The sequence below is a fragment of the Camponotus vicinus genome, unplaced genomic scaffold, assembly GCF_025532165.1.
Source record: "Camponotus vicinus isolate PSW18456_S1 unplaced genomic scaffold, iyCamVici1.0 SCAF_7, whole genome shotgun sequence".
NCBI classification, from domain to species: Eukaryota; Metazoa; Arthropoda; class Insecta; order Hymenoptera; family Formicidae; genus Camponotus; species Camponotus vicinus.
In genome coordinates, this window is record NW_028141979.1 from 9,490,133 (window position 1) to 9,517,068 (window position 26,936).

At 37.7% G+C, this 26,936-nt stretch overlaps 1 protein-coding gene across 5 annotated transcripts in view; it reads left to right on the plus strand.

Annotated features, from left to right (window-relative positions):
• The first annotated feature begins 1,054 nt into the window (after window positions 1-1,054).
• The window catches only part of LOC145974506 (uncharacterized), a 28,496-nt gene continuing 2,614 nt past the window's right edge, over window positions 1,055-26,936 (plus strand). The window contains exons 1-4 of one of the 5 annotated variants that reach the window (XM_083104376.1): window positions 1,055-1,515; window positions 1,826-2,117; window positions 2,227-2,404; window positions 2,473-26,936. In XM_083104376.1, the coding sequence (XP_082960502.1) occupies window positions 1,871-2,117; window positions 2,227-2,404; window position 2,473 (426 nt within the window). In that variant the 5' untranslated portion in view covers window positions 1,055-1,515; window positions 1,826-1,870 and the 3' untranslated portion in view covers window positions 2,474-26,936. Of the gene's footprint in view, window positions 1,516-1,825; window positions 2,118-2,226 lie in introns of those variants that run through there. The other 4 variants (XM_083104375.1, XM_083104373.1, XM_083104374.1 and 1 more) reach the window with 4 other exon arrangements.

A 26,936-nucleotide genomic window follows, 5' to 3' on the forward strand; every position in this document is an offset into this window, starting at 1 on the left:
CGCGACTCGTCAGTGAACAATACGTTGTTCCATTGTCTTGCAGTCCAGTTCTGATGACTGCGTGCATATTGTAAACGATTACGTCGATGAGCCACAGACAACATTGGTACTTGAGCACGAACTCGTGAACTGAAGTTTCTTTCGTGCAGACGATTCCTGATTGTTTGATCGCTTATTCGTCTGTACGGCAGAATGTCATTAGCGATTTGTCGCGCAATTATTACTGGATTTTGTATTGCCGCGTTTACGATGAGACGATCTTCTCGAGCTGATGTTGCTCGTCTTCGACCTTGTCCTCTTCTCTGACGAAATCCGCCTGTTTCTTCATAACGAGCCCAAACTCGAGAGATTGAGGCCCGATGCACACCCATTCGCCTTGCAACATGTGCCTGACTTGCCCCTTCTTCCAAAAGAGCAATAATTTGCGCACATTGATTTTCGTTTAAACGAGGCATTTTTGTTTCCCGAATGAACAACACAGTGTTTTTAATACTATGAAGTTTTGTACGTACTGAAGTAAGTACAGTACATAACTTCACAGTGTATACTGTGTGAACTTCAGTATTGTGAAGTTATGTACTGTAAGAACTTCAGTACTGTGAAATTATGTACTGTAAGTACTTACTTCAGTACGTACGAAACTTCACAGTATTAAAAATACTGTTGTTCATTCGGAAAACAAAAATTCTTCGTTTAAACGAAAATTAGGGGTGGAATATCCACATATAAACGCACAAATCCCGTAATTTTATTACCTCCCGGAATGACAGCGATACGCTATGTGGAGTAGTCCCCGTGGTGCCCATCGGTTAATACAAATGTTGGCGGTTGCACAAAAATGCATAGATAATTATGATACGCCGTAACTCCGCGAAAGAAAATCGCACGGGCTTCAATTTTTTTTAAACTTGTAAAGAAAAGTCCATATTTTATGATAGTTATGATGATATTGACGAAAAAAATTTAGTACACCCCGTAGAGTTCGTCAAACTTTGCAATTTTTTGAAAAAAAAAACGCGTCCTTACTTTTAAAGGGATGAAGAGAGGGAGAGAGAATGAAATCAAAATTTAACGAAAGTTTCTTAAAGTGGAGACTTTACCCTTTAAAACAAAAAAAAAATTTTTCAAATGCGATAATTTTTCGCGGAGATACGCTTATTTGAATTTAGGTGAAATTTTAATATTAATTGCGTGTTGCGATAATTTTTTTGACGAGTGTATTACGCATGCGCGCACATTTGCCCCAACTGCACCACCTTCGAAGGTGAGGCAAATGGAGCATGCTCCTAATTGCTCCATAGAGTATGTTCTATCGCGACGCGAACACCTAGTCGCCATATTGGTTCCGGTGACGTGAACGTATTGGAGTGCATTGGAGTGAGTAAGAGTATGGCTGATGGCAGAGAACTAGACGTGAGCTCTTACGTCTGTTGTAGTCGTGGACGTAAAGTAAGACAGAGAAAAACCGTATGTCGTAAAGACCATTGTGAATGCGGAAAGTGCATCATGAACGAGGTAAGTAATATTAATATATAAATATACTGAAATACATATTTCTGAATATTTTATTTATAAGTAAATATACTAAAAAAGAATAAAATAAAAATAACTTTATTTAAAATGATTTGTCTTCATTTCGTTTATCGAAAAAGTAATTGTCAAAATAGTAATTATTATTTTAGGTTAATTAATATTTTTCTTTGCTATTTCAAAATACATTGATGGAAAAAATTTTCTTAACAAAATTTCTTAATTAATTTTCTTAACAAATTTTCTTTCTATTTTTTAAAATTTGTATCTAATTTTTAATTTGCTTCTTCAACAGAAAATTTATCTTTTTGACAACCGCTACTAAGAGTAATATAAAAAAATGTCTGATCATTTAAATTACTGCAATACTATTGCTGATTTGCCTGATGAAATCAGTACAGATGACTGGGATAATGGTTGTGAATCTGCATCTATTGATATTAACGAAAAGAGTGGCGATGAGCTTCTCATTGAATTATATAGAGAACGTCCATTTTTATATGATAAGAATAATACCAGTTTTAAGGATTGTTTGATGAAGCAAAATGCTTGGGATGAAATATCCAAAATAATGACTGAAACTAATGGTGAAAAATAAATTTGAAAATTTATATAATAAATCATATAATTACAAAATAATGTTAATACACACACACATATATATATTAATTTTTTAATCTTATATTTTCTGTTTAGGTGACATGTACACTCCTTCATATTGCCAAAAAAGATGCATCTCCTTAAGAGACCAATACAGTAGAGAGAAAAGGAAAGCTGAAATTGAATGTAAAAGTGGAAGTGCTGCGGCTAACTTCTTTTACCACTTCTCTTACAGTAGATTCCCCAATTCGAAATGCCAAAGCTATGGAACATGGTAGGTCACCTGTCGCAAGATATCTAAAAAAATATAATAATTATAATACACTTATATTAACTATCTAGATATTTAGGCATGAAATATGTACTTCAATAAATACCTTAAAGTTATTAAAAGTCGTAACTCTGGAATTAAAGCACGAGAACTTTTTTTTACCAAGTATGGATTTATCATATGTAATAATTGCTGAAAATGTACCAACGTCATTCTGGTGTAGCGATAAAATAATTCAGAATCGTTTTTTATTTCTTGAAATAAATTGTTATAATCTCCATATTGAAGTCTCTTTTCATTGATCGGACTCACAAGCCATCGCCTATTTAACCACCTGATTTGCCTTTTTTTACGTATCAATAGAAAACACAAGTTTATCCAGTACATCACCAAAATAAAAAATTCCTTCTTTTTCATTTTCATTAAAAAGTGCTGTTATATATAAATGTATACTGAAAAAAATAATATATAAAATTTGTTAATAATTTACTTATTTTATTGATAATAAATAAATCATAATTAATTCATAATATGATATACATCATATTTTTAAAGATATTATTAGATTTTAAAATATTTTTCTCAATGTGCAATATATTTTGAAAAAATAAAGGAAAATACTGGTTAACCTAAAAATAGTTACTATTTCGACTATTTAGTAAAATAAAATGAAGACAATAAATCATTATCTTTGTTTTTATATTGTCTGTATTATTTTTAATTTATTTTAGTATACTTAATTATTTATAAATAAAATATTCAGAAATATGTATTTTCAGTATATTTATATATTAATATTACTTACCTCGTTCATGATGCACTTTCCGCATTCACAATGGTCTTTACGACATACGGTTTTTCTCTGTCTTACTTTACGTCCACGACTACGACAGACGTAAGAGTTCACGTCTAGTTCTCTGCCATCAGCCTATGTTGGGGCATGCGACGCGAACAAACCTAGTAATTCGTTTACTTGGCGATTGATTTCTTCTTTGTACACAGGAGGAAATCTGTATTGCTTGGTGTGAACAGGCATTTCATTAATGGTAGGAATGTAATGTTGAGCAGCATTGATAGCTTGGAGATGTTCACCGGGCAGGTGAAATTTATCAGAATGCTTGAAGACTAATAGTCGAACGTTATCTAACTCCTCAGAGTTCAGGTGCTCGAGACGAAGAAGCTGTATAACGTCAGCTGTTCTATCGTTTGGTTCTGATAATGCCTGATTAAAATATATAGGATTATCTATGGTTTTAGCGAAATCCCCTCGGGGTTCGCATGATTCAGCGAGATTATTGGAGTTAAAAATTATGATTAATCTTCTAGGAAGCCCTCGGGTTCCAGTGGAGTTATTAATTGTCTCACAAGTGTAGTCTTGCAACTCAATGGGTGGAATATTAAAAATAAATTCTTTTTCGGAAGTATTGAATATAGGCATGTAAACCTTTCCATTATTATTAACGACGATAGCTTTGCCGAAATATATACCTTCAGTAAGAATGTGTCGGGGTACGTATCCAGCTTGTTGCTCTGGGTTTGAAATATAAAAAGAACAGGGGGTCACGGTTCTTCCCTCAAGACGTATTGTTCCTGACCTTAAAAAGATCTTGGTGTCTTTATATTGTATGTTATCCTTATAATTTACTATGACGTCTCGTTCCCTCAGGCCGGAGTTCCATGGAGCGGAAATATTTAGCGGAACGGAACGCGCGGAGCCAACCCGACCAATCACAGCCATTCCGTTTCTTTTTTAATCGTTCCGCTATAATTTTACCGCTGAAATCTGCGGAATGAACGGATAATTTATTCTAACCGCAATTCTTGCAGCATTATAAGTGCCCTTGCTCGGGAACTTAATTGGTGATATAAAGATCTGTAATATAAAAACAGAGAATATTCTAGCGTCTATTTATAAATTATTGATTGCATTATCTAGGAATAGATCATATTCTACGTTTAAACAACAAATGATTCGAAAACGAATAATCAAATTATATTTATTATACGCAATAATTAAAAGGTATAATAGATTACATTAGTTGATATACTTGTACCCATCTCCGAGTTTTCATCATTACTATATCATGGAACTGCAACATAAAAGATTTTCATTAAAATTATGATAAATAAAATAAACTATAATTTTTACCAAATAAATTACATACTTATTCTCACTACATGATTTTCGTCAACATGCAATAAATGGATGTCTTCTTCATAATTCCTAAAACATTTATGCTGTTCAATATTGGTACATGAGTCACTTATTATCCAGCCACAGTAACCACATTTTATTTTCTGTAAACATATTCATACTTTATACATTAATATCTATTTTAATATTTACTATAACTATCAAACTATTAACATTTTATTTACTTTATATACTTACTTCGTTCATAATTAGTTAATACTGTGTACGTAGAAAGACACATGCAGAAGCATGTAAAAATGCGGTTATGTTTCCGCTGATGTATTTCTCCTAATGTCTGATTAAGCTGTAAAAGCGGAATTAGATTTCAACCAATCGTAAAGTAGTTCTACATTTATGTTAAAAATATTTTACAGAAAAAACAAATTTTATTGTTAATTACTTTATCATATATTATTTTATTTGTATAAAATATTCTAATTATTATAAATATTGAAATTCTGTATCATTCCGCCTGATTTATTTCCGCTTATTCCGCTCCATGGGACATTAGGAAAATAGAAAAAGCGTCAGAAAAGAAACGGAATGGCTGTGATTGGTCAGATTGGCTCCGCGCGTTCCGTTCCGCTGAATATTTCCGCTCCATGGGACTCCGGCCTCAGGAACTTGTTGCCTAGAATTCCGTCTTGTGGGAATCCAATGGAATCAGATATAACATAAAATTCGGAGGGTTTCCCAAACACGGATATGAAGACAGAGCCCAAAGTGATAATAGTCTCGAAGGATATTTTTTGTAAGAATAGAGGGTTGGTCAAGTGTAACATGCGGCTTCAAATATTTTTGTTTGATGAGATTCAGACCAGATCCTGAATCTATCATAAATTTACATTTTGTTGTTAAATCGGGAGAAAATAGAGTTACTGTGGGTAACTCCAGCGATTGTTGATTATTATTTAGTTGGCAGATCCGGAGGCTTGTGCAGGTGCCTCCTGAGGAGTTGTCAAGTTGGCTTGCTTCTGGATGTGGAAGGTCGGACGTCCTGGCTGCAGGTCGTTCCGACGGACGTTTCTTATCGGAACGCCTTGTGCGTTTCCCGAATTTCCAGGTTGCTGGGTCCCTTCTTGAGCTCTTCTATAAGCTAACTTCCGACATTCTTGTATGAGATGTCCTGGGGTTTTGCAATATCTACAGATTTTCGTCTGATAATTCAGTTGAGGCTGTCCAGGAGGTATTGGTTTAGCTGGTGTCGAAGGGAACGGCGGTTGCGAAGTTGTGTTGCCGTTATCGGGACGATAGCGATTACCAGAGTTGCTATTCACAGGGTTTTGACGAGACGGTTGAGTATGATTATTCAGAAGGTCGGCACGAGATTGGAAGTTCGGGCGGAAAATAGTTCGTTTACGTATATTTTCCGTCTCAATTGTTTTTGATAGTTGAATAGCAGTGCTTATGCTCTCCTTGAAAGTATGCGGATGTTCGAGTTTTACTCTAACTAATAATTCTGAAGGAAGGCCATTGATAAAGCTGTTCAATGTAGTTGCTTCGATTGCATCTTTGGTCATGTCGTCTATATTTCCTGCGATATCAGATTCTCCATCGATGATTGCTGTACGTAATTCTTGCACTCTACCTATGTAGTCGAAAATATTTTCGTTATACTTCATGTATATGTTGGCTAATTCTCCTCGGTATTGATCGACTGATTTATTTGGTCCAAAGATGAGCTTTAATCGTTTCGTTAACTCTAAAACGGTGTGACATTCTACTCCTTCTATAGCAGAATACGCATGTCCTTGCAGTTTATTAATAATAAGCTGCACCAGATGATATTCGTGATACGCGGGTATTAAATCAAGAGCGCGTTCACAAATTTTGCTAAAGTGGGAAACCGACATTTTATGGCCATCAAATTTCGGTACTGTATCGATAGCGTCTTTAAGGTGTATCGGAGAAGGTTGATCCATGATGTCAAGATGTTGGGATGTTGGTTGAGAAAATGATCTTTCCTCACGCGGAGCATATCTCTCCTCTCTTTGCAAGGTCTCTAAATTCATGAGCCTCGAATTAATTCACTCGATATAACTAGTAATCGTTTGCATGGAAGCCATTAGTTGTTCTACGGCTGGTTGTTCCTGGGCTCCAGCCATTTCCTTTCGGCTCATTTCTTCCTGCATTTTTGTCAGGTGTTCGTTCTTGGCTTGTAAGGCCTCGGCTTGTTCCTTCAACTGTTTCTCTTTTTCGTTTATTTTTTGCATAAGAATTTCAGTTTCTTCTGCAGTATATTGTTTTCTAGTAGCCCCTGTGGCTACAGAACTTGTTGAACTTGATCGAGTCTGCATGGTAAATCTTATTAGTTTCTTTTGGAGATTTACTATAATTTAATTTGTCCAGTATCTTCTTCTATTTCCCTTGTCAAAGCATAGATCTCTCTTTTGGCAATCCCCCTTACCAACCTCCTCAGTACCAATACCATCTCCACCATCACCTTCCTCAGCTCCCTGACCTCCTCCACTAATTCTCCACCTTCCATCCTGCTGTTCGTCTTTTTGTTTATTAACTAACACTCTCGTACTCTTCATCACCTCAATCGATCTACGCCTCGATCTCTTTATCCCCCGCTTCCTTCTTCCAGCCCCTGGCGCCATCCATCTGTCGTTCGCTTCCTTACTCCAGCCTCTGGCGCCATCTCCACTCTCCATCTCTGCTGTTTCACTCTCTCCTTCCTTCTGCTTCCCGCGCCATCTTCACTCTCCAACTCCGTCACTCTTCTCGCCTCTCCCTCGCCTGCCCCCGATCATCCACTGCGCGGATCGTAGCACGGGTGAATAAGTTTGGAGGCCGCCACAGCACGCCGCGAAGCAGCCCGGAGTCTACCCTTGAAGGTACCCTTCAAGGAGCCCGAGCGCTCCGCGACAGGCTGGATAGCCTCCATCTCCCCTAAAATGATATCGAGGAGGGAGTCCACCATTTCATCGGTGAACTCCCCCATCATATCGTCAGCAGAAGGGATCTTCCCCGCGGTAGCTTCAAAGCTAGCCTCGAAGTGTCCCGCGAAGACATCCCTCTCTGCGATTATTATCGTGCAACACACTGGGCACTGCTATTTATCAGCAGTATGAAGAATCTCATTATTAAGGTAAGAATAAGTGAGTGAGTGAGTGAGTGAGAGAGTGAGAGAGAAAGAAGGAGAATACGGTGCATGTGTGGATACGCGTGCATAAATACACCACACACACACACACACACACACACACACACTCTTCTCGTGTTCTTGCTTGAGAAGCTCGAGCTCTCTGCGGACCTTCTCCATCCCAACCCATTCACCAGTGGTGGGTTGGCTCCCGCGTCCTCTCTTTAGTTGTCCCGTCTGGGACAACACTTTGTTCGTGTCCGACATGTCGGAGAATGGCGTAACGTCGCCGTCCCCCGACACGTCATCGGACGAACTCTCCCCTGAGAGATCCACGATAGTGGTGGACCTCGTCCTCTTCTTAGAGGACAACGGACCGGGACGCTTAAACACCGCGTCCCCGGTCGCTGCCTCCGTTCTCGATGGACCTAAAGTAGAAGGCCCTGGACTGGCCCGCACCCCAGCGTCCAACTCCGGGCTGGATCTCTGCCCGGAGCTACCACCTCCACCAGTACTCCGCTTGGTAGCGGAGAGGGCCCTTGCAAGACCTTTGGCCATCACAGAGATAGCCAATTCTCCCCCGGGGCTCTCTGGAAACCCCGAGGGTAGCCCGACGCTCGATGACGACGGGAGAGGGACCGGGACAGTATCCCCCACACCCGCCGGGCCCTGGGGGTCCGAAACCCCTGGGCCGGTACGTTTCTTATCCTTAGTCTCCATTTTCATGTTTTTTAAGGATTGGTTTTCTGTCGGGGTTTTCCTTCCCTTAGGACACGCCGTCCAGAGGCTAACGGGCTGTCCAGATCGGGTTTTTTATCGAGGTTTTCCTTCCTCTAGGTGCGCTCTTAGACCCTTCCCAAACTTGGGAAGGGAGCTCCCCCACCACGATAAGGTGGCGCACCGACGGGGGAATATTCTATTTACCAGACTTACAAAGGAATATTCCAACGCAACATTTTCCATTTTCTAGTTTTATCCAATAATATTTTTTTCTTTTACACATGATTAGATTTTACGACGATTATTTGTTTAGTTTGTTTAATTTTAAGTAAGGAATACATTTACAAAAGTTAAAAATATGAAACAGAAAAATAAAAATATTTTCGAAATTACTGGTCACCACGCATCGAAACTACCACACACTTTACGACATAACCTAAGTATGCCTATAAGCATCTGTTCGGCAAATTTCTACTATAAGGCCGATATTACATTTGTCGACAAATTTTTTTAAGGGTATTGAATGACGGCTTTCTAGAGATTCAAGAAATTTTCTATCCTGCAGCTTAATATATTTAAAAAATTTGTCGTACGACAAATATCGGTTCTTAGGCCGTAATTCCCAAATAAAGCTGCGTTTTAAAATTCAGTGTCAGTCACTAAAAGAAAGAAAAAGAAAGGAAGAGAGAGAGAGAGAAAGAGACTTTCTCTAGAGAGAATTTGCCTACAGTTAACAGCGAATAATTTCTTACACAGGGCTTGAATGGGAACTCCTAATGGAAGCCGGGAACCGGGGACATACCAGGGAACGATAGAATTGGAAGGGGCGATAGTTAAATAATGGATTAATTCCTCGTGGTCCACTGGACCGGGGCCCACGCAGAAAGCTCCTTCCGGTATGGGGAAGTCGAGGAGAGGGAACTGAGACAAGAAGTAGTTTAAAGGGTCGGGATGTGGAGGTTCAGGAGTTTCACTACGGTTAGGATGTTGCGACGGGGAAGTCGGGGTCGTGCGAATCTTCCTCAAGGTCGGAAAGATCTCTCGCGAAATCTTCGAGAGCCTCGCCGAACTCGGAAGAATCTGAGGGGATGGAAGGGGAAGGAGGGTCCGAATCGAGGGTGATAACAGGTATGGGGGAAGGAGAGGGAGATTGTAGCGAAGGTGCAAGGGAAGACGAAGGAGAGGGTTCGAAAGCTAGGGTAGATGGAGAAGCAGGGGGAGGAGATCGGGGGCCCGGAGCAGGTATAAAGGGGAAGGACGAAGAATGCCCTGGGGAGGAGATAGGGGAGTAATTCGGTACAGACACTGGGGGAGGGTGGTTAGGTTGATGTGTGATAGTGTCTGGTTTTAAATTATTATTAGCGGCTAACTCGATAATTGTATTATCTATTGGACCGTTATTTTTAGAGTTTTCTAATGCCCGAGTCAACTGTTTTCTCAACCGCTTGTTCCGACGATTTCGCCTGTGTTTAGGATTATTTCTGGCGGTGCTGCGAGTTCAACGTCAGCTGATTGAGTAATTGCCTTATTCCCATTAGGTTGAGTTTTGTTGTCGTTTTTGGGTTCTTTAGGAGAGACTTCTCGTGCCAAGTGAAGCAGTAGATTTGCGAGAGAGCTCCATATAACTCCGAGCAGGTGCAGGCTGCAACCATACACGGTGTGAAGAGCATATCCGTGAATGATAGTGTCTTGTTACGTCCACGTTCCCGAATTCCTCAAAATCGGCCTGTAGATCTCATCTGATCAGCTGAACGTGGTTGGTCTCTCAATTTATGTTTTAGAGCAACCTGCTAGGCCGGCTGTACCCTGGAACGCCGAGAGATTGAAGGTCTGTTGTGCTTCGTAGAGAGGATTTAGAGAAGAATGAGAATAAATATATGTTTTTATATATAAGATTTCTTTATTTCATCATATTTGCTTCTTTTTTCTTTTACAAATTGGATAAATTTTGTTTGTTTATTAAATCGAGTACATAACGATTGTGAGTTTATTCCTCACAAGGGTCTATTTGGGGGATTTCTAAGGGTGTGAAAGGGTCTAGATCGTAGGTTAGGTTACTGGTGAATAGCTTGGTGGAGGATAGAAATCGTCTTCTTCCAGCCAATAACTATACTGGTCTGGGGTTATTGTGTTTGGTGCTATTTCAGCACGTCTCTCCCAGGCTTCCAAGATCCTTTGAGTTAAAGGGTTGCTGAAGTCCAATGAAGCTGTTGAACATTTACTTAGATTGTCGGGGAAATCCTCCGTTGGTGCAAGTATGGAGTAGTGATCCTCTGTTGATGATGTCGTAGGAACGAAGATATCTATCTGGATGTCGATGTGTTCCTGGATTTCTATAACTTCCGGTTCAGGGGTTGAAAAGGGAAGAGGATCTTCTAATGGTTGGGGATCTATTTCTATAATTTCTGGGGTTGGCGTTATGATTTCATTTTCAAGTGAAACAATAGTATGAGGTAAGCGTTGTGTCTATTTCGGTGTATACAGCCAGGGGCTTCGCGAATGGAAGGCGTTTGTCGAGTACCTGGGTTTGCACGTCGTACGCGGACCATCTATTAATTACATAGTTTTGATGATAATTAGTTATAAGAATTGAATAGTATTATGCAGTGGCTCGATGTTACTTACGTTGATTGAATTCTAAAAACCAACACATGTTAGATGAAAAGAAAAGGTCTCGCGTGAATATTCATTTAGTGAAAAATAATTACTAACCCACGTATATTGTGATCCTTTACAGTATCCATCGACTTGCACGCGGCCTGCAATGGTGATGCTTCGATAAGTTGTCTGGTTCGCCTTTATGCCAGTGATAAGGTTATGGTCTCCGAAAGTAATTGTCCCATCCTGAAACATTCTCAAGCACTGGGTGTATCCAGTCTCGTGCACATAGTCAGCTCTTCCATTGTGTACGGCGGAAATATGCGAATGCATGCCGCAATGATAGATATTCCTTGATATTTCAATTTTGCACTGTATTACTTCTGTGTGGCTGTAGTCCAATAATTGCAACAGCTGGATGTGGATGTTGGTGGTGTTTGGTTTTCGTATATGCAGATCGCATTCTCCTACATCGAGGAGAGAGACGACTGTGACATTGAGGTGTTGTCCTCCGCAATCAAATCCAATTAAAGCAGTGGTTTCGCATAGGAAGATTACAAGGATTAAAGGTGTCATGGTAGTCTGAAATGATTACAATTTCAGTATATATGAATGTATATGTGTATTACATTAACATGATCAGTGAATACACTTTTACATATGTATGTATCTACTGTATGAATACATAACCTATTAAATATAATTATGATTACCAGGTCTGTAACTTTAAAATGCGGGTTTTTTCAATAAAAATGCACAATAATTTAGAAAAAATGGAAAAATATATTTTATTCAAAGTATCGGCCCTCGCTTTCTACACATTTTTGCCATCTAGTAGGCAAATTATGGATGCCATTCCAAAAGAATTGAAAGTCGCCAAACCAGTCGTCGAGCCATTTTTGGACGTCTTCATAAGAATGGAAATGCTGCTCGGCAAGTGCGTGTCCCATGGATGAAAACAGGTGGTAGTCGGAAGGAGCAAGATCTGGTGAGTACGGCGGGTGGGATAATATTTCCCATCCAAATGCTGCCAGAGTGTCCTTGACCAGTTTTGCTGTGTGACTGGGTGCGTTGTCATGCAGCAAAATCACCTTCCCATGCCTTCGAGCCCATTCTGGTCGTTTTTCGATCAACGCATGATTCAAATTAATCATTTGTTGTCGGTAGCGATTCGTATTAACTGTTTCGCCAGGTTTCAGCAGCTCGAAGTACACAATGCCCTTCTGGTCCCACCACACACACAGCATGGTCTTCCGTCCAAAGCGATCTGGTTTTGCAGTCGATGTGGAGGCTTCTCCAGGTGATAGCCATGATTTTTTGCGCTTTGGATTCTCAAAATAAATCCATTTTTCATCGCCCGTTACGATCCGATGAAGAAATGACTTTCTTCCGTGTCTCCGAAGCAGCATTTCATATGCGACTTTGCGGTTTTCCATTTGACGCTCGTTCAGCTCATGTGGCACCCATTTTTCAACCTTCTGGATCTTTCCCAAGGCTTTCAAACGTTTGGAAATGGCTACACGAGAAACATTTAATTGCTCCGCCAACATTTCTTGAGTTTGCGTAGCGTCCTCATCCAATAATGCTTGCAATTCGGTGTCTTCAAACTTTTTCGGTCGATTTTCACGTTCTTTGTCACTGACATTGAAATCACCGCTTCTGAATCGTTTAAACCACCGTTCGCAAGTGTCGACAGATAGAGTATCTGCACCGTATGTTTCCACAAGTATTCGATGTGCTTCCGCTGCTTTTTTCTTCTGATTGAATAAGAAAATCAGCACGTGCCGCAAATGCTCTTTGTTTGGCTCAAAACTCGACATGTTTACCACCGAAAAAAAATATGCTGCTAACTCTTAAACGTTTAAACAAATATGACGTTTTGAAGCTTGCTGTCATAGCTACAAAACAACATATTGGTTATGGCGCCAGAATCTATAGGCTTTGTGCGCCATCTATTGGAAAAATACCCGCATTTTAAAGTTACAGACCTGGTATTATATGTATGCGTTCTTAATACTAAATTTTATTAATAACTGAATATTTGATATGGGTATCTCAGTTATGTTCCTAACATATTAAGTGAATATAACATAGTATTTGGAATATGTATAGATATATATATGCGTATATTTTACTTTCATGCAATAATAGAAAAGTAAGATATGTTTCTTTATTATTTATTATTATTTTTATTATTATCTGTGTATGTGTTTTTTTTTATTATATTAATTTTTCCCCCTTTTTTTTTATTAATTTTTTATCATTATTTCTTTATACACGTATATATATTTTGAGTAAATATGCTTTAATATTAATGAAATATATATATATATATGCTTATAAATATATTGATAGAGGTAATAAAGCGCTGTGTTTTCGGGAGAATAGCGAAATGAGGATTGGCCTTTTTATGACAATAGCAATTCTTCCAGATGTTCTGGATCGTTAGGGTCGATCCTAATTTCAGCTACTTCGTATTCTATCTTTAGCGTACGCGACTCTACGGACAAGCCGACTACCTGTCGGTATGTGCTTTCTTCGCTCGGTGAGATTAATCGTAAGAATCGATAATAATCTCGAATGCATTCGGAGCACTCTATAAGCGGTCGATCTTGGTGACAGGCTTCACCGCAGATTTTACATCTTTGTATTGGTACCGTTCCGTATTGGAAGGTATGGGAGTATCTTGTTAAAACTCTGTTGTAAATCCTAGGATTGTAACAGTCCGTACATACTATATAAAGGCTCTCGGAACTCAACACATCATGTGTCATTATAATTACACATTTCACACGTAGGCTATTATAAATAGAGTCCGCCATGGTGGGGTGTATAGAGCGCTTAAAGTTTACTAGTGCGCACATTTTCGGCTATTTTCTTTAAACATACACGCCTTGCATGTGAGTTCTGCAAAAAGCGAAAGCGTTTAAGTCGTTTATATTTTTTCCTTGCCCCCTTTCGTAGATAGCTCTCCCAAAGTAAGAATATATACATTCAAGGCATTGAAAAATGGGGCGGGTAGTTTCTAGAGTGCAGTTGCAATTAAACTGGATAATCTGGTAAAAAGGCTATAAAGAGCCAACGCAGTTGTAAAAAGGCTATAAAGAGCCAAGGCGTGAAATTTTATGAGGACGGTCAATTCAAACGATCCTTTCTTCTTAAGGTTGGTTTATAATAGCCGTAACCGTTAACTTAGGCCGGTGCCGTAGAGGCCGTTACCGTAATCTGTAAAGGGGCGGTTTATAATAGTCAGTACGCCGCTGTTACAGTCGCAGTCACACTGTAAAACGCATAACCTGTAAAAATAAATTTTTTTTATATAAATAAATTTAAATTGAAACTATGGATTTGTCCAACACAGAAACGATGGATTTATCTGAAATTATTGTGTGTGGGATGTTTTTATTAATTCTGGAACAAGCATACACTGCATATGAAGACGCATCATTGATTAAAAAAATAAGGAGAAAACGCCGTTGGAATGTACGTCCAATTAATCAAAAAAGGAAAAACACAGGACATTTTCATAATTTATTTAAGGATATGACGACAGTAGATAATGAACAATTTATTAAATATACAAGAATGTCGCAGACCAATTTCTACAAATTGTTAGGACTTATACAACACAAATTAGTAAAGTGGAGTAGACGTGAGCCTATAAGTCCGGAACATAGGCTAGTTATTACATTATTGTAAGTGATAAAATCTTTTAATTTTTATGTCTTGTACAGAATTATATGTATATATTAGTTTCGATGTAAAGAATAATGTAGAATTTATATTATTGTAGCTATTTGTCTCAAGGCTGCAGTATGCAAGTAGTTGCGTGGTCCTTTTTGGTTGGAAAAACTACTGTATCTGTAATAATCAAAGAAACTTGTAAAGCAATATGGGATGTTCTTAGTCCCATATATTGCAAACAGCCAACAATTGAAGAATGGAAAGAGAAAGCAAACGAATTTTACAGACAATGGAATCTCCCTAACTGTTGCGGTGCAATCGATGGAAAACATAACAATTCAGGCACCAAAAAAATCAGGAACTGCTTTTTTTAATTATAAAAAAACATTCAGCATCGTCCTCATGGCTGTTTGTGATGCTGACTACATATTCACACTTGTAGACATCGGAGCATATGGCTCGCAAAGTGATGGTGGAGTATTTTCGGAGTCAGCCTTCGGCCGAGGATTGGACTCCGGTAAGATAAAATTACCAGCAAGCACACCATTACCGAACACAGATATGGATTTTCCATACTACTTTGTTGGAGATGAGGCTTTTCCTCTAAAACCATATTCTAAGACCTTATCTGGGAAGGAATTTAAATCAAGAAAAACAAATCTTCAATTACCGATTATCAAGAGCAAGGAGAACAATAGAAAATTCATTTGGCATTTTAGCATCGAGGTGGAGAATCTTGAGAAATAATATTATTGCCGAAGTTGATAATATAGAATTACCGCTGCCACAATATGTTTACATAATTTTCTGCGCATTTCTGAAAAAAATGCCGAACAGCTAGTGTATTGCCCTCCAAATTTCTCTGACACCGTTCGAGATAATGATCATATTACAGAAAGCTTATTTCGAGAAGAAGAAATTAATAATAGTTTTCAAAGAATAGGACGCATGGGTGCGAATAATCCATCAAGATCAATGATTGCTCTATGTGACAGCATGGCACATTATCTTTCGCATGAAGGGTCAGTTCCTTGGCAGTGGGCACATATTTCAAGAGGATCCAGACCGGAATGACATCGATAAGATATATTTAATCAATTTAATTGTATATAATCATTAAAATGGTATATATTCAATATAATTAATGTTATATATTTTATGTAATTAAGTTTAATATAATTAAGTTATAAATTTAATATAATTAGTTTTGTAAAAAAGATCTAATAAAATAATTAGATTTCAATTAGTAATAAAAATAGTAATTAGAAATTAATTAATAAAGATAATTAGGAACTAAAAAATAGGAATTAATAATTAGAAACTAATGAATAAAAATTATACTTAGATTAGCAAATAAAAATTAAAAATATTTAGATTAACAAATAAAAATTGTACAAAACAAGTTTAAGATAAAACGATTTATTTTTATATTTATTTTTATATTAAATTGACATACATATTACTAATAAAACGATTTTTTTAAATATTAACTTATATATGTATTACTCTGAATATTTGGCAATTATTTGCATGATTTCTATTTTGCAATGTATCAATTTTATTTTGTCTAAATTTTTCAAATCAGCATATATTGAGTTACAAAAACTTTTCAAGGAATTATTCGCAGTCAAAGTGTTTCTTTCAGTAACAAATTTTTTAAAAATATCTACGGCTTCATCCATTTTGGCTTGGACAGATGCTTTATTTGAGGAACCTTTGTCATTCGGAGTAGTGGATCTGGAGCGCGGACGTTTTGCTACAGGTGATTGAGTGGTTTCTCTTGAAGTGCGGTCTAGAGTTTCTCTTGAAGTCTCGTCCATCGATACGTCGCCAAAATCCTCATGTGTACCTGAAGATTGAATTAATATTATTTTTAATGTATTATTACTATGTTTATAATTGAAACAAGTTATTTTAATATTTAAAGAGAGTAAACAATTAGTGTAGTTTGAAAAATCAATCATCAGCTGTATAAAATCACTCTCTACTTTATACATTTCAAAGTAAAACATTTATAATTGCTACAACCGAAAGTGTCTATTATAATAGTATCTATAAAACCAAAGACTTAAAGAAAATTACAAAATTTTAAAATAAAATTACAAACCAGTTTGTTCGTCCAGATGTTCTACATATTCTTTTGGTGTTTCATGAAGGTACTGAATATCTTCATAGGTTAAGAATTCTTCAGCAGCATCGTGGTTCTGAGTCGAATTTTGAGAATCTTTGGCATAGAAATCATTTGATAGCATAGGACATGTAGAATCTTCAGTGTCTTTGCATGGTGACTCGACGTTACCAAATGTCTTCCGTCGTTTTACATATTCGTGTAAAAATGCCAAATTTTTCATTAATGGCCATTCTTTTTGATCCGATCCTGATCGTATAAATTTGCATCGTTCTTTTGAAAATCGATTCTGCAAGGCAATCCAGCGATCTCTACATTCAGAACCTAAATAACAATTATAATTACTTAATACTGTATTCCATCAAGTAATCTGTATTTATATAATTTTATATGCGACATATATTCAGCGTACTTCAACTAATTGAAAATGACAGAAAAAATATGTTGAAAAAACTCAATTAATTAAAATTTAAAAAGATAAGGAGCTAGAGAGCCTACGACAGTTATTAATTCGTATCATATACACTAAAGAAGACCTGATGTAGACAAAAACGTTTGTTATTGGTTTTCTGAATAATATACATTATTCGAATTAATAACTGTCGTAGGCTCTCTAGCTTATCTTTTTCAATTTTAATTGAAAATGGTATAAATGTGATTGAAAACCAGTCATTTATCAGAATTCAAACTTTCTATATATTTTCCAACAAAATAACCTAACTTTTTATTTGCGTACACAAAACGAACAGAAATTTAGGAAAAACTTTGATGCTAGTTTCTATGATAATTAATATGTTTCTATGATAATTAATATTTATCAAATATATTGTAATATACTCACTTGATGCTTTCAATTTGTTACCAATAAATAGCCAAGAGTTTTCTACGACATTTCTGTTCTTATAATCTTTTTCTTTCTTGTCGTATAAATGCCGAAATTGTTCGACCCAGAAAATTAATTCCACGTCATTTATTTGTACATTCATCACGTATGTCAAAAGGTTTCTTTCTTTTGATTGCTTTGATGGATTTTATTTCTTTTCCAGCTATGTTCCCGCCAGTACTGAAAATCTATAGTGTACGTCTCGTAAACTTCAGTACTGGCAGTGAATTTTGGAACGCAGCCTCCGTTGCTTTCACTGGCTGTAGGCCGGTAAAGATAAAGTTGAGTGAACTTTTCGGTTACGGCCAAAAATAACAGATTATTGCCAACTATTATAAACGATGATACGGGTTTCCTATCTTCCAACTTTTACGGCACCAGCCTAAGTTAACGGTTACGGCTATTATAAACCAACCTTTAAATACAAATGATCTTTCTTCTTTATTATATGCAAACGATCTTTCTTCTATCGTATATACATCAAACGTTTCGTACTCAATTCGAGTCTTCTTCAGTGATTCTAATAACAAAAATTACAAAGGAATCAAATGAAATAATATTAAAAACGCAATAACAGTGATAAATGCGAGAGGATAAATGTCATAGTCACATACATACAAAGTCGCGGAGAGCTCCACGCCCATCAAAGCCGGTCCAACACAAAAGAGTCCAATGCAAGCAACCTCTGAGCGGTGCAAATCGCAAAGAGCGATGTACTAATAAACCAAAATAATACAAAAACCAAAATAATACAAAATAAACCAAAATAATACAAAATGTAATTATAAGGCACGATAATAAGTTGTTCAGCTAGTCAGAGGCAACTTACTCAGACAGTGAGAAGACCAACAAAGACGACACGGACACTCAACGGGCACATGATCGACTAAGCCCGAACATTCAAACAATAACGATAAAAAGGCATCGGAACGTATTCGATAAAAACAAACCAATATACGCAGAGGGCAAAAACAGATTATATCTCAGATAAGTTTTCAATTATCGACAAGCATGATGTGTTCAATTTTAATGTGTCAAACTGAAGGTTCAATCCATTCTTTTGGCGTTTAATATAGATCATCTCCGATATTAATCTTTTCCCTAAAAATGTTTCCTCATCCAAAACCTCAACACCCTCAAAATCAAAAGTATGGCTTAGCTCTCTATGTTCCGCAATGACGGACGTAAGATTTCTTTTATGTTCTTTAATAAGCGTCCTTGTTCTTTAATAAGCGTCCTTGTTCTTAATAAGCGTCCCGTTTGTCCCACATAAGACGCATCACAATCTTTGCAGTTGATCTTATAAACTATATTGTTACGTGAATCTTTCTGTAAACGATCCTTGCCGATCTTAATAAACCGGCGCAAATTATTAATTCTAGTGTAGGAAAGTTTGGCATCAAGATCTCTAACGCAATGCCGAAAACGCTCAGATATGTTCCTAACATACGGAACATTAAAATAGGAGTTATGAGATATGCAGTTGCAATATTCGCATGTACGGAAGTTTATGTCTCCAAAGGATACCCAGTGACAAACTATTAGCTCTGGTTTAGCTCTGAGTTGTCGGAGTTTATAACATCCACAACACATGCGGGTAGGTTACGGGAGGTTTTGACATACCTTTTGTAGTAGATTATTTTCCTACATTCGGCTTTATGGATATTTGGAAAATGGGGTAAGAGATCGTGGATAGGGTAATTGCAGGGTGGATTATTTGAGTTATTCATTTTTAGTTATTTTGCTGGAGTTCTTTTTCCCGTTCGTTTTCTAAATATCTCAAAAAGCATTTCCTACAGTTAGTTATGGGGGTTATGTGTAATACTTTGCAACCACAAATGCAACAAGCATGTTCATGGAAATTATTATTATGGAAGAATTGGGATACGCTATGATATTTCACGCGTTGGGGTTCGTATTTTGCTTGGGATTTACAGGAGGGGCAGAAATAGGCGCCTTGAAAGAGATATCCATTAACCTCTAACGTATCCAATTGATTTGTATAGTGTTGATCTTGCTGCACCCATATCTCGACGAAAACCGAAATAAAGATTATCACGGATAAGAGTTCTGGCAGCTTCCCAATTAATTAATTCACCCCCAGTCAATGTATTAACTCTCCCCCAAGGGAAGTTGTAATACATTCTCATTGCTCTGCCGATTATTACATATAAAGTCATACCAGATCCAGCAGCCTGTTGTAGAGTAAGTTTAAGACGTAATGCTACGTCAGGTATCAAAGCATCCAAATCAGTGAAGACTGTTTGAGCATTGGTTTCATTTACACCCATCATGTAGGATTTATACAATGCATTTATGGCTGGCTGATTCAAAGTTACAGTTATTCCGAGTTCGTCCCGTACAGAATTTTGAACTTTAGCACAAAATTCGTCTGTGACTTGTCCACGTTTTGCTAATGCGCAATATGCAAGTGTAATATTTTCAATAGCCAGATGACGATTGCTAACGCGTAAATGAGAAGCATAGAAAAACATTAGAAATACAGCACCTTGTGGTGTCATTGTTCCTATCTGTGCAGCTGTCCATGGGTAAGCTGCTGGCAAGTTTGGGACATCAAAATGTGTTACTATTTCACGATGACCTCTAAACATTTGGTAAAATTCATTTGTGTAATCTCCCAATACACTAAATACATCCTCAGTTAATCCAACTCTCATCCATGTAACAATACTAGCACGAGCTTCATCATTCATTCATTCATTCCGATGGCGCTACAGCCCAAATCGAGCCTTGGCCTCCTCGATGCTACGCCTCCATCCATCCCTATCACATGACGCCCTTTTCCAGCTTCTGGTTCGTAAAAGCTCCCGGGCATCCTTCGACACATTATCTCCCCACCTTGCTCTCGGTCTTCCAGCCCTTCGCCTTCCTCCCGGTTGACCCTCGAAAACTTTCTTGGCAACCCTGGTGTCTGGCATACGTTGAACGTGTCCCGCCCAACGGAGACGCATTAGCTTTATGTGCATCACAATTGGGGTGTCCTTGTACCTTTGGTAAATCTCGTGGTTATATCGTGCCCTCCACGTTCCCCGGTCGTTGACCGGGCCAAAAATCCTTCTTAATATCTTCCTTTCTAATCTGTCCAGCAGATTTGCGGATTTCTCACAAGGGAACCTCGCGAACCCGAAAATTCTGATCTTAATGAAACTTTCCACATATGTAGAGGGGGTAAACAGATGAATTTAGAAATTTTCAGTTGGGGCCCAAAAACGATTCTAAGGGGTGAAACCACCCCTCATAGATAGAGCGATTTATCGGTTTTTTCTATATATCTCGAAAATTACTGGAGATATCAAAAAATGTTTTATACAAAAGTTTTATGGCAAAAATGGCTCTATTCAATGACATTAATAAAATTTAAAAAAAATTTTTTTTTCTTGAAGTTTCTTGAAAAATCTTAAAAAAAAATTTTTTCTAAAATTTTATTAATCTAGTTAAATAGAGGTGTTTTTACTATAAAACTTTTGTATAAAACATTTTTTGATATCTTCAATAATTTTCGAGATATATAGAAAAAACCTATAAACCGTTCTATTGTACATACATATATGAGGGATAATTTCACTCTAGAATTATTTTCAGGCCGGAACTAAAAATTTTTTAATTTATTTATCTATGTATCTACGTATTGTGTATGCATGTATAAGTTAAAAAATTAATTTAAAAAAACCCTACATATTATAGTTTTATTAAAATTAAAATTTTTGAAGATTTTTCTCCCACCTTAATCCACACAATTAAATGGTTAATGATTAATAGTTTTATTTTAATTCGTTATTTGAATTTAATTATTATAATTTTATTTATATGTACATTATAAGAACATTATTTTAATTTATCATTTATTTGATTATATTTTTGTAATTCAAGTCAATGATTATCTTAAAACATATTTTTTCCGTTCCTAAATTTATGAAAAATCACTTAACATAAAAAATTGCGCATTATGTTCTGTAATTAGACAAAATAAAAATTGCAGTTAGAAGTGACCACGCGCAAACAGCATGCATTCTTTGTTGTTAGTTGATATTCTCCAGAGCTACAGTGCCATATTTGAACTGCATTCGCTATAATGTATAAAAATAATTATTACAAACATCATATATAATTAATAAACATTATTATTTATTGTTAGAGAAAAACTTTTTACTTACGAGATAAATTCTTATGTTTCATAGTATTTACAATCATGATGTTCTTCAAAAAAGTGATGCATACACAAATATTGTTTGCACCAAGAACACCGTATTATAGCAGGTTCACCACATATTGAACAGCGTGGTATTTCTTGTACCTCTTCCTGAAAAACAAAAATCTACTGGGTTTTCAAACCGTGATGGCCGATATAGCCACTTTTAAACCATGCATATTTGAAAAGACTATGAAATCGTGGTGATGACAGCTGTATATGCGTCAAGGATTGTAATTTAATAATATTATTTCTCAAGTGTAAATTAATATCATAATTTAATAACATAACACGATCACTGAATGTTCTCACAAAGTTTTTCCATGTTATTAGATGTTCTCCACCATACTTCAGCAGTTCTCCAGGTATGTTATCAATGCCGGGTGCTTTGTTATTGCTCAGTCTATATATTGCCTTGTATGTGTCCTCAATGGTGGGCAAGTTCTCCTCGTGGTTATCTTCGCTTACTTCTAATCTAGGGTCGCTTGGCGATTCTCTTCTGTTAGGATTTAATAGTACCTGGAAATAATTTTTCCATCTTTCCATGATTTTTTCTTTCACTGCCAATAGTTCTCCACCTTGCGTTTTGCAGAAGTTGGTCTTTGATTGGAAACCTTTCTTGAAGAAATTAACGCCCCTATATGCTTCTCTTGAATTATTATTTTTGAAGTCTTCTTCCGCTTTGGACATAATGTTGTTCAAGAATGCCCTTTTCTTCTTTTTAATAATTCCATTGGCCGTTCTTCTAGAATTTTCATACGCTGCTTTCTTTGATCTGGTCGATCGTTCTAAGTAATCCTTTCTATCTGTATTTCGTTTTTTGACGGCTTGTTCACACTCTTGGTCGAACCATTCATTTCTTGTGTTCCTTGGCTTATATCCAAGTACTGATTCCGCGGATAGCAGCACCGTCTTTTTTAAAGATTGCCAATCTTCTTCAATCGTTGTTGTTTCAGTATTCGTGTTTCCAGCCTCTGAGGTTTGAAGTCCTGTGCTTAAGGCTTGTTGGTAGAGACTTTTTATTTCCGTATCATTCAGCTTTTCCACTTGAAATCTTTCCAACCTTTGTGACTTATGTGTTTTCCTGTTAGATATGCGACACCTGAATCGCACTCCCACCAAATAATGGTCTGAATCACAGTTGGCACCTCTGTAGGTTCTGACATTCATGACACTTGACGCTCCCCTCCTTTCTATTAGAACGTGATCTATTTGATTGTGTGACTTGCCATCTGGTGAAGTCCATGTCCGTTTATGAATATTTTTCCTAGGATACTGTGTCGATACTACTACCGCACGAGCTTCATCTGTCGGACTTATTTTGACCATTGGGAGTTTGGGTGACAAAGTTTCCCCAGCTATCATAGCTCTCTTTAATGCTGGGTTAGCTATACCACTGTAATGATATCTAACTTCAGAGCATACTAACGCAATTGATAGTAGTAAGGGATGGTTCCAAGGGTCTACAATAGGCCATATATTTATAAATGGGAATCTAATAGTTGCAGTTAAGGGACTTTCGCTAATGTAGTGTGACAAGAATGCTCTATTGTTGAGAATTCCTAAATCAAACGGATTGAACTGGACTGAATTTGTTAGCGATTCGATTTACGGGCGTGTGCCCTTCGTATAGATTCGCGGTAAAATTGCCTCGCGATTATACGGTAGAACCTTGCGTTCTCTCTCTTGCGTTAGGATGGGGCTCAATACTGGATATAACTCACACCAATAATCTTTTAGTGGCTATATATTTAATGAACTTGTTGTAAAATTGACAATATTCGTACGCGTGTTATCTCGTGCACGGCCGTACGAGCTCTGCAACGCTCGCCCGTAAATCCGACGACGCACGCGCACGATCGGTGGCGAGAGCGCCCGAAAGCGCCACGAGCGGGACAAGGCCCTGCGTGGGCCCGGATCTTATTTGAGAATTTAATATTAAACATGTATCAATTGGATTTGTTTTCTTTGATTCTTGGATGATCTTTAGTCTTATCCTTGGTTTTATCTTTCGAGGATCTTTGCCAATTGTTTTGGCATGCATATCTGTTGATGATAGCGCGGTGATGACCAAAGAGCGATGGATGGCACTGATTGATCACGTCACCAATTGGCCAATTCAAAATAAAATTCTCTGACTGAATTGTTGCTAGTTATCCTAGGCACAAGTTGATATAATGGTCAATTGCAATGTGGTCAAACAGGACATTTCCATGTGAATTTTATCATAGATGTTTATTGTCATCTTCAAAAAAACAGCGCCTGATATTGTAATGGCCTTCGATTGATTATTTTTGATATTTGAAACGGTTTTATAACGCAGCTTTTAAATAGTTAATATTAATAATTAAGATCTAATGTATGAACATAATATATAATTAATATATAATTATAACATAATATGTAATTATATAATATATAATTATATTTGTCCGAGATTGAACCTTAATTGTCTTAATTATAACACGTAAAGTGAGTCAAATCTACCGTACGTAATGGCTCACGTTCAACTCCACACTAGCAAATGATAGCGCGCTACGAAAACCGCTCTCCGCGAATGGAAGTCAAGCTCGATCATATCGAAAACTTATCGATGCAAGCAAGTGAAAGAAAACAATACTTCGAAAACAAAAATTCGAATCAATTACATTTTCCCTCAAATTAAACCGGAAAATCCGTTATTCTAGCGACAGTTAGAGATCTTTCTCGAATCGATGGTATAAAATCACCGATGGAAAATTGTCATCCCGCACTTGATCCAAGGTCTCACCGGAGATAGTGTGTTAATCGTCACGAGAAAATTCTCTCTCAAGATCGCTTTAATTTCTAATAAAGTTAATCGTCAAATATTGCTAAGTTAACGCGGAGAAGTTTCGTCGCTCGCTATTATTTCTCACAACCGCTCCTTCGTCCGCGATATTTCGAGCGGATCGCATTCTCGTCTCCGTTGCTTGCGAAATATTAAAACTTGTTTATTTAAGAGTAAGAAAAGGGACCATGTACATATTCTGTAAATATATTTTGACATAGTATTATATGTAAAGGTTGGGACAATCTTATTTCTACGTTAAACGCAATAATTCTCGCACCGTGTTGTCTGCACATTTTGATGGCCCTTCAAATCGAATCTGCGTGACCAGCTTCTGGACATTGTATGAGTGGAACAATAATATTTCCTGGATTCTTCTGAATATAACCACCTAGAAATCGGATAGCGAAATGAGTCGTGAAGTGGAAATGGTTGTGACCAGCGCAGCCGAGCTGTATCGCAAAATTGCGCGCACATACGAAAACCTCATGAAACTGGGATCAAGATTAGTTGAGGCCTACAAGTCCTAAAAAAATACTGGACCTAGTTCAATGCATTAGGCGACAAGTTGTTGGACCACCTGAATCAAATCGCTGATCTGGATGATCTTATGTGAAGCAAAACATATTTACTTTGGCTGAAAACTGACCAAAGGCATGATCTTAGACTTGATATGCAGTCTTGAAACAAAGGATTCTGCTTCTCCCTCAATATCACAGCAGGAGACGTTCTCGCAAGTATCACACATCACACTTCCCCGTGTTCAGTTGCCGCACTTTTTGGGAAAGTATGAAGATTCACCGGCGTTCTGTGACCTTTTCGATTCGACCTTGGGAAAGGATTCGAATACATCACATGTAAAAAAAACTCTATTACTTGGAAACTTGTGTAAAAGGTGAAGCTGAATCACTCAGCTTAGCTATGAGCGAAAACTACGAGCGCGCGTGGAAAATATTGAGTGATTATTATGAAAATAAAAGACTACTGGAGTGCGCGTATTTAGCCAATTTTCTCTCCCTGCAGAGGATGAAGAAATGAATCGGCGAGCAAAATGCAGAAGATTTTTCTGTATTAAATCGACGACTAACTCGCTGGAAAGCATCAGTCGGCCAATAGCGAGTAGCGAGGATCTCTTCCCATACCTCTCGGTCGAGCTTTTCGATTCATGGTCTCGTCACGAGTGGGGAATTCAATATACTACGAAGCCACCGTTGTATATGGCTTTACAACAGTTCCTCGATCGCTAACTGCATACGTTGGAGTCGATGCTGCCAGCTAAGTCTAACTATTTCACATCCAATACTGGGAATAGAAAATACATGGAACGCCGAAGTCCACCTGCAGCTATCTCGCTCGGAAGCAGAAAGGCAAGACAGAGACGGACGTTGCTCGCTCTGCCAGAGAGATCATTTCGTAATGCTCTATAAAGATTACAAGAAGCGGATCGCCCAGGAAAGAAAGCAGCACATTGAGGACAACAATTTGTATCTGAACTGTCTCGTCGTGGACCAAGAATTGTCGCTCTGCCCCTCACACAACAACTTCCATCGTGCTTATCTCGATATCGGTCGTTGTCTTTAGAGTCGACGGAGACTCCAGATAGAAAACGAAGTCGAGTCGCCTTGTCTCTCTCACAAAGCGACGGGCCCACCATAGAGATATTTACCATATCTCACCATGTATGCCGAGGGAATCTAAACCGCAAAGAAGACTTGATCGCATTTTCAAGAGTTGGAGCTGGCTGATCCAGACTATTACTTCGGTTGACTTGCTGCGCCGATATTTATGCTTCTATCCTTATTCAAGGTCTTCCGAAAGGAGGGAGTCGCGAACCTGTAGTAGAGAATGTTACACTGTGATCGACTTCAGGAGCGACTTTATGTTGGCGATACAGTTTCCAGATATTATATTTATTCTTACCAGTATTGAGATGAGGAGAATTTCGCCAGTGTGGTGCGTCAGTTCTGGAAACAGGAGGAAGTTCCTTCGCTTGGACTGACTCTTTCTAAGGAAGATCAATAGTGCGAGGAGCACTTCATACGCTCGCAGGATTCTGATAGCTGTTTCTCGGTACGACTTCCTGTCTCTTCACCAATACTGGATCTACTCCAGACACGTCCGGGTCGTGCAGGTATGCACTACCGAGCTTCACCAGATCCATGAGGTCCACCAAGCTCATCTCCTTCCTACGAGCGTCACACCGAAGAATCAGACAAGTAAG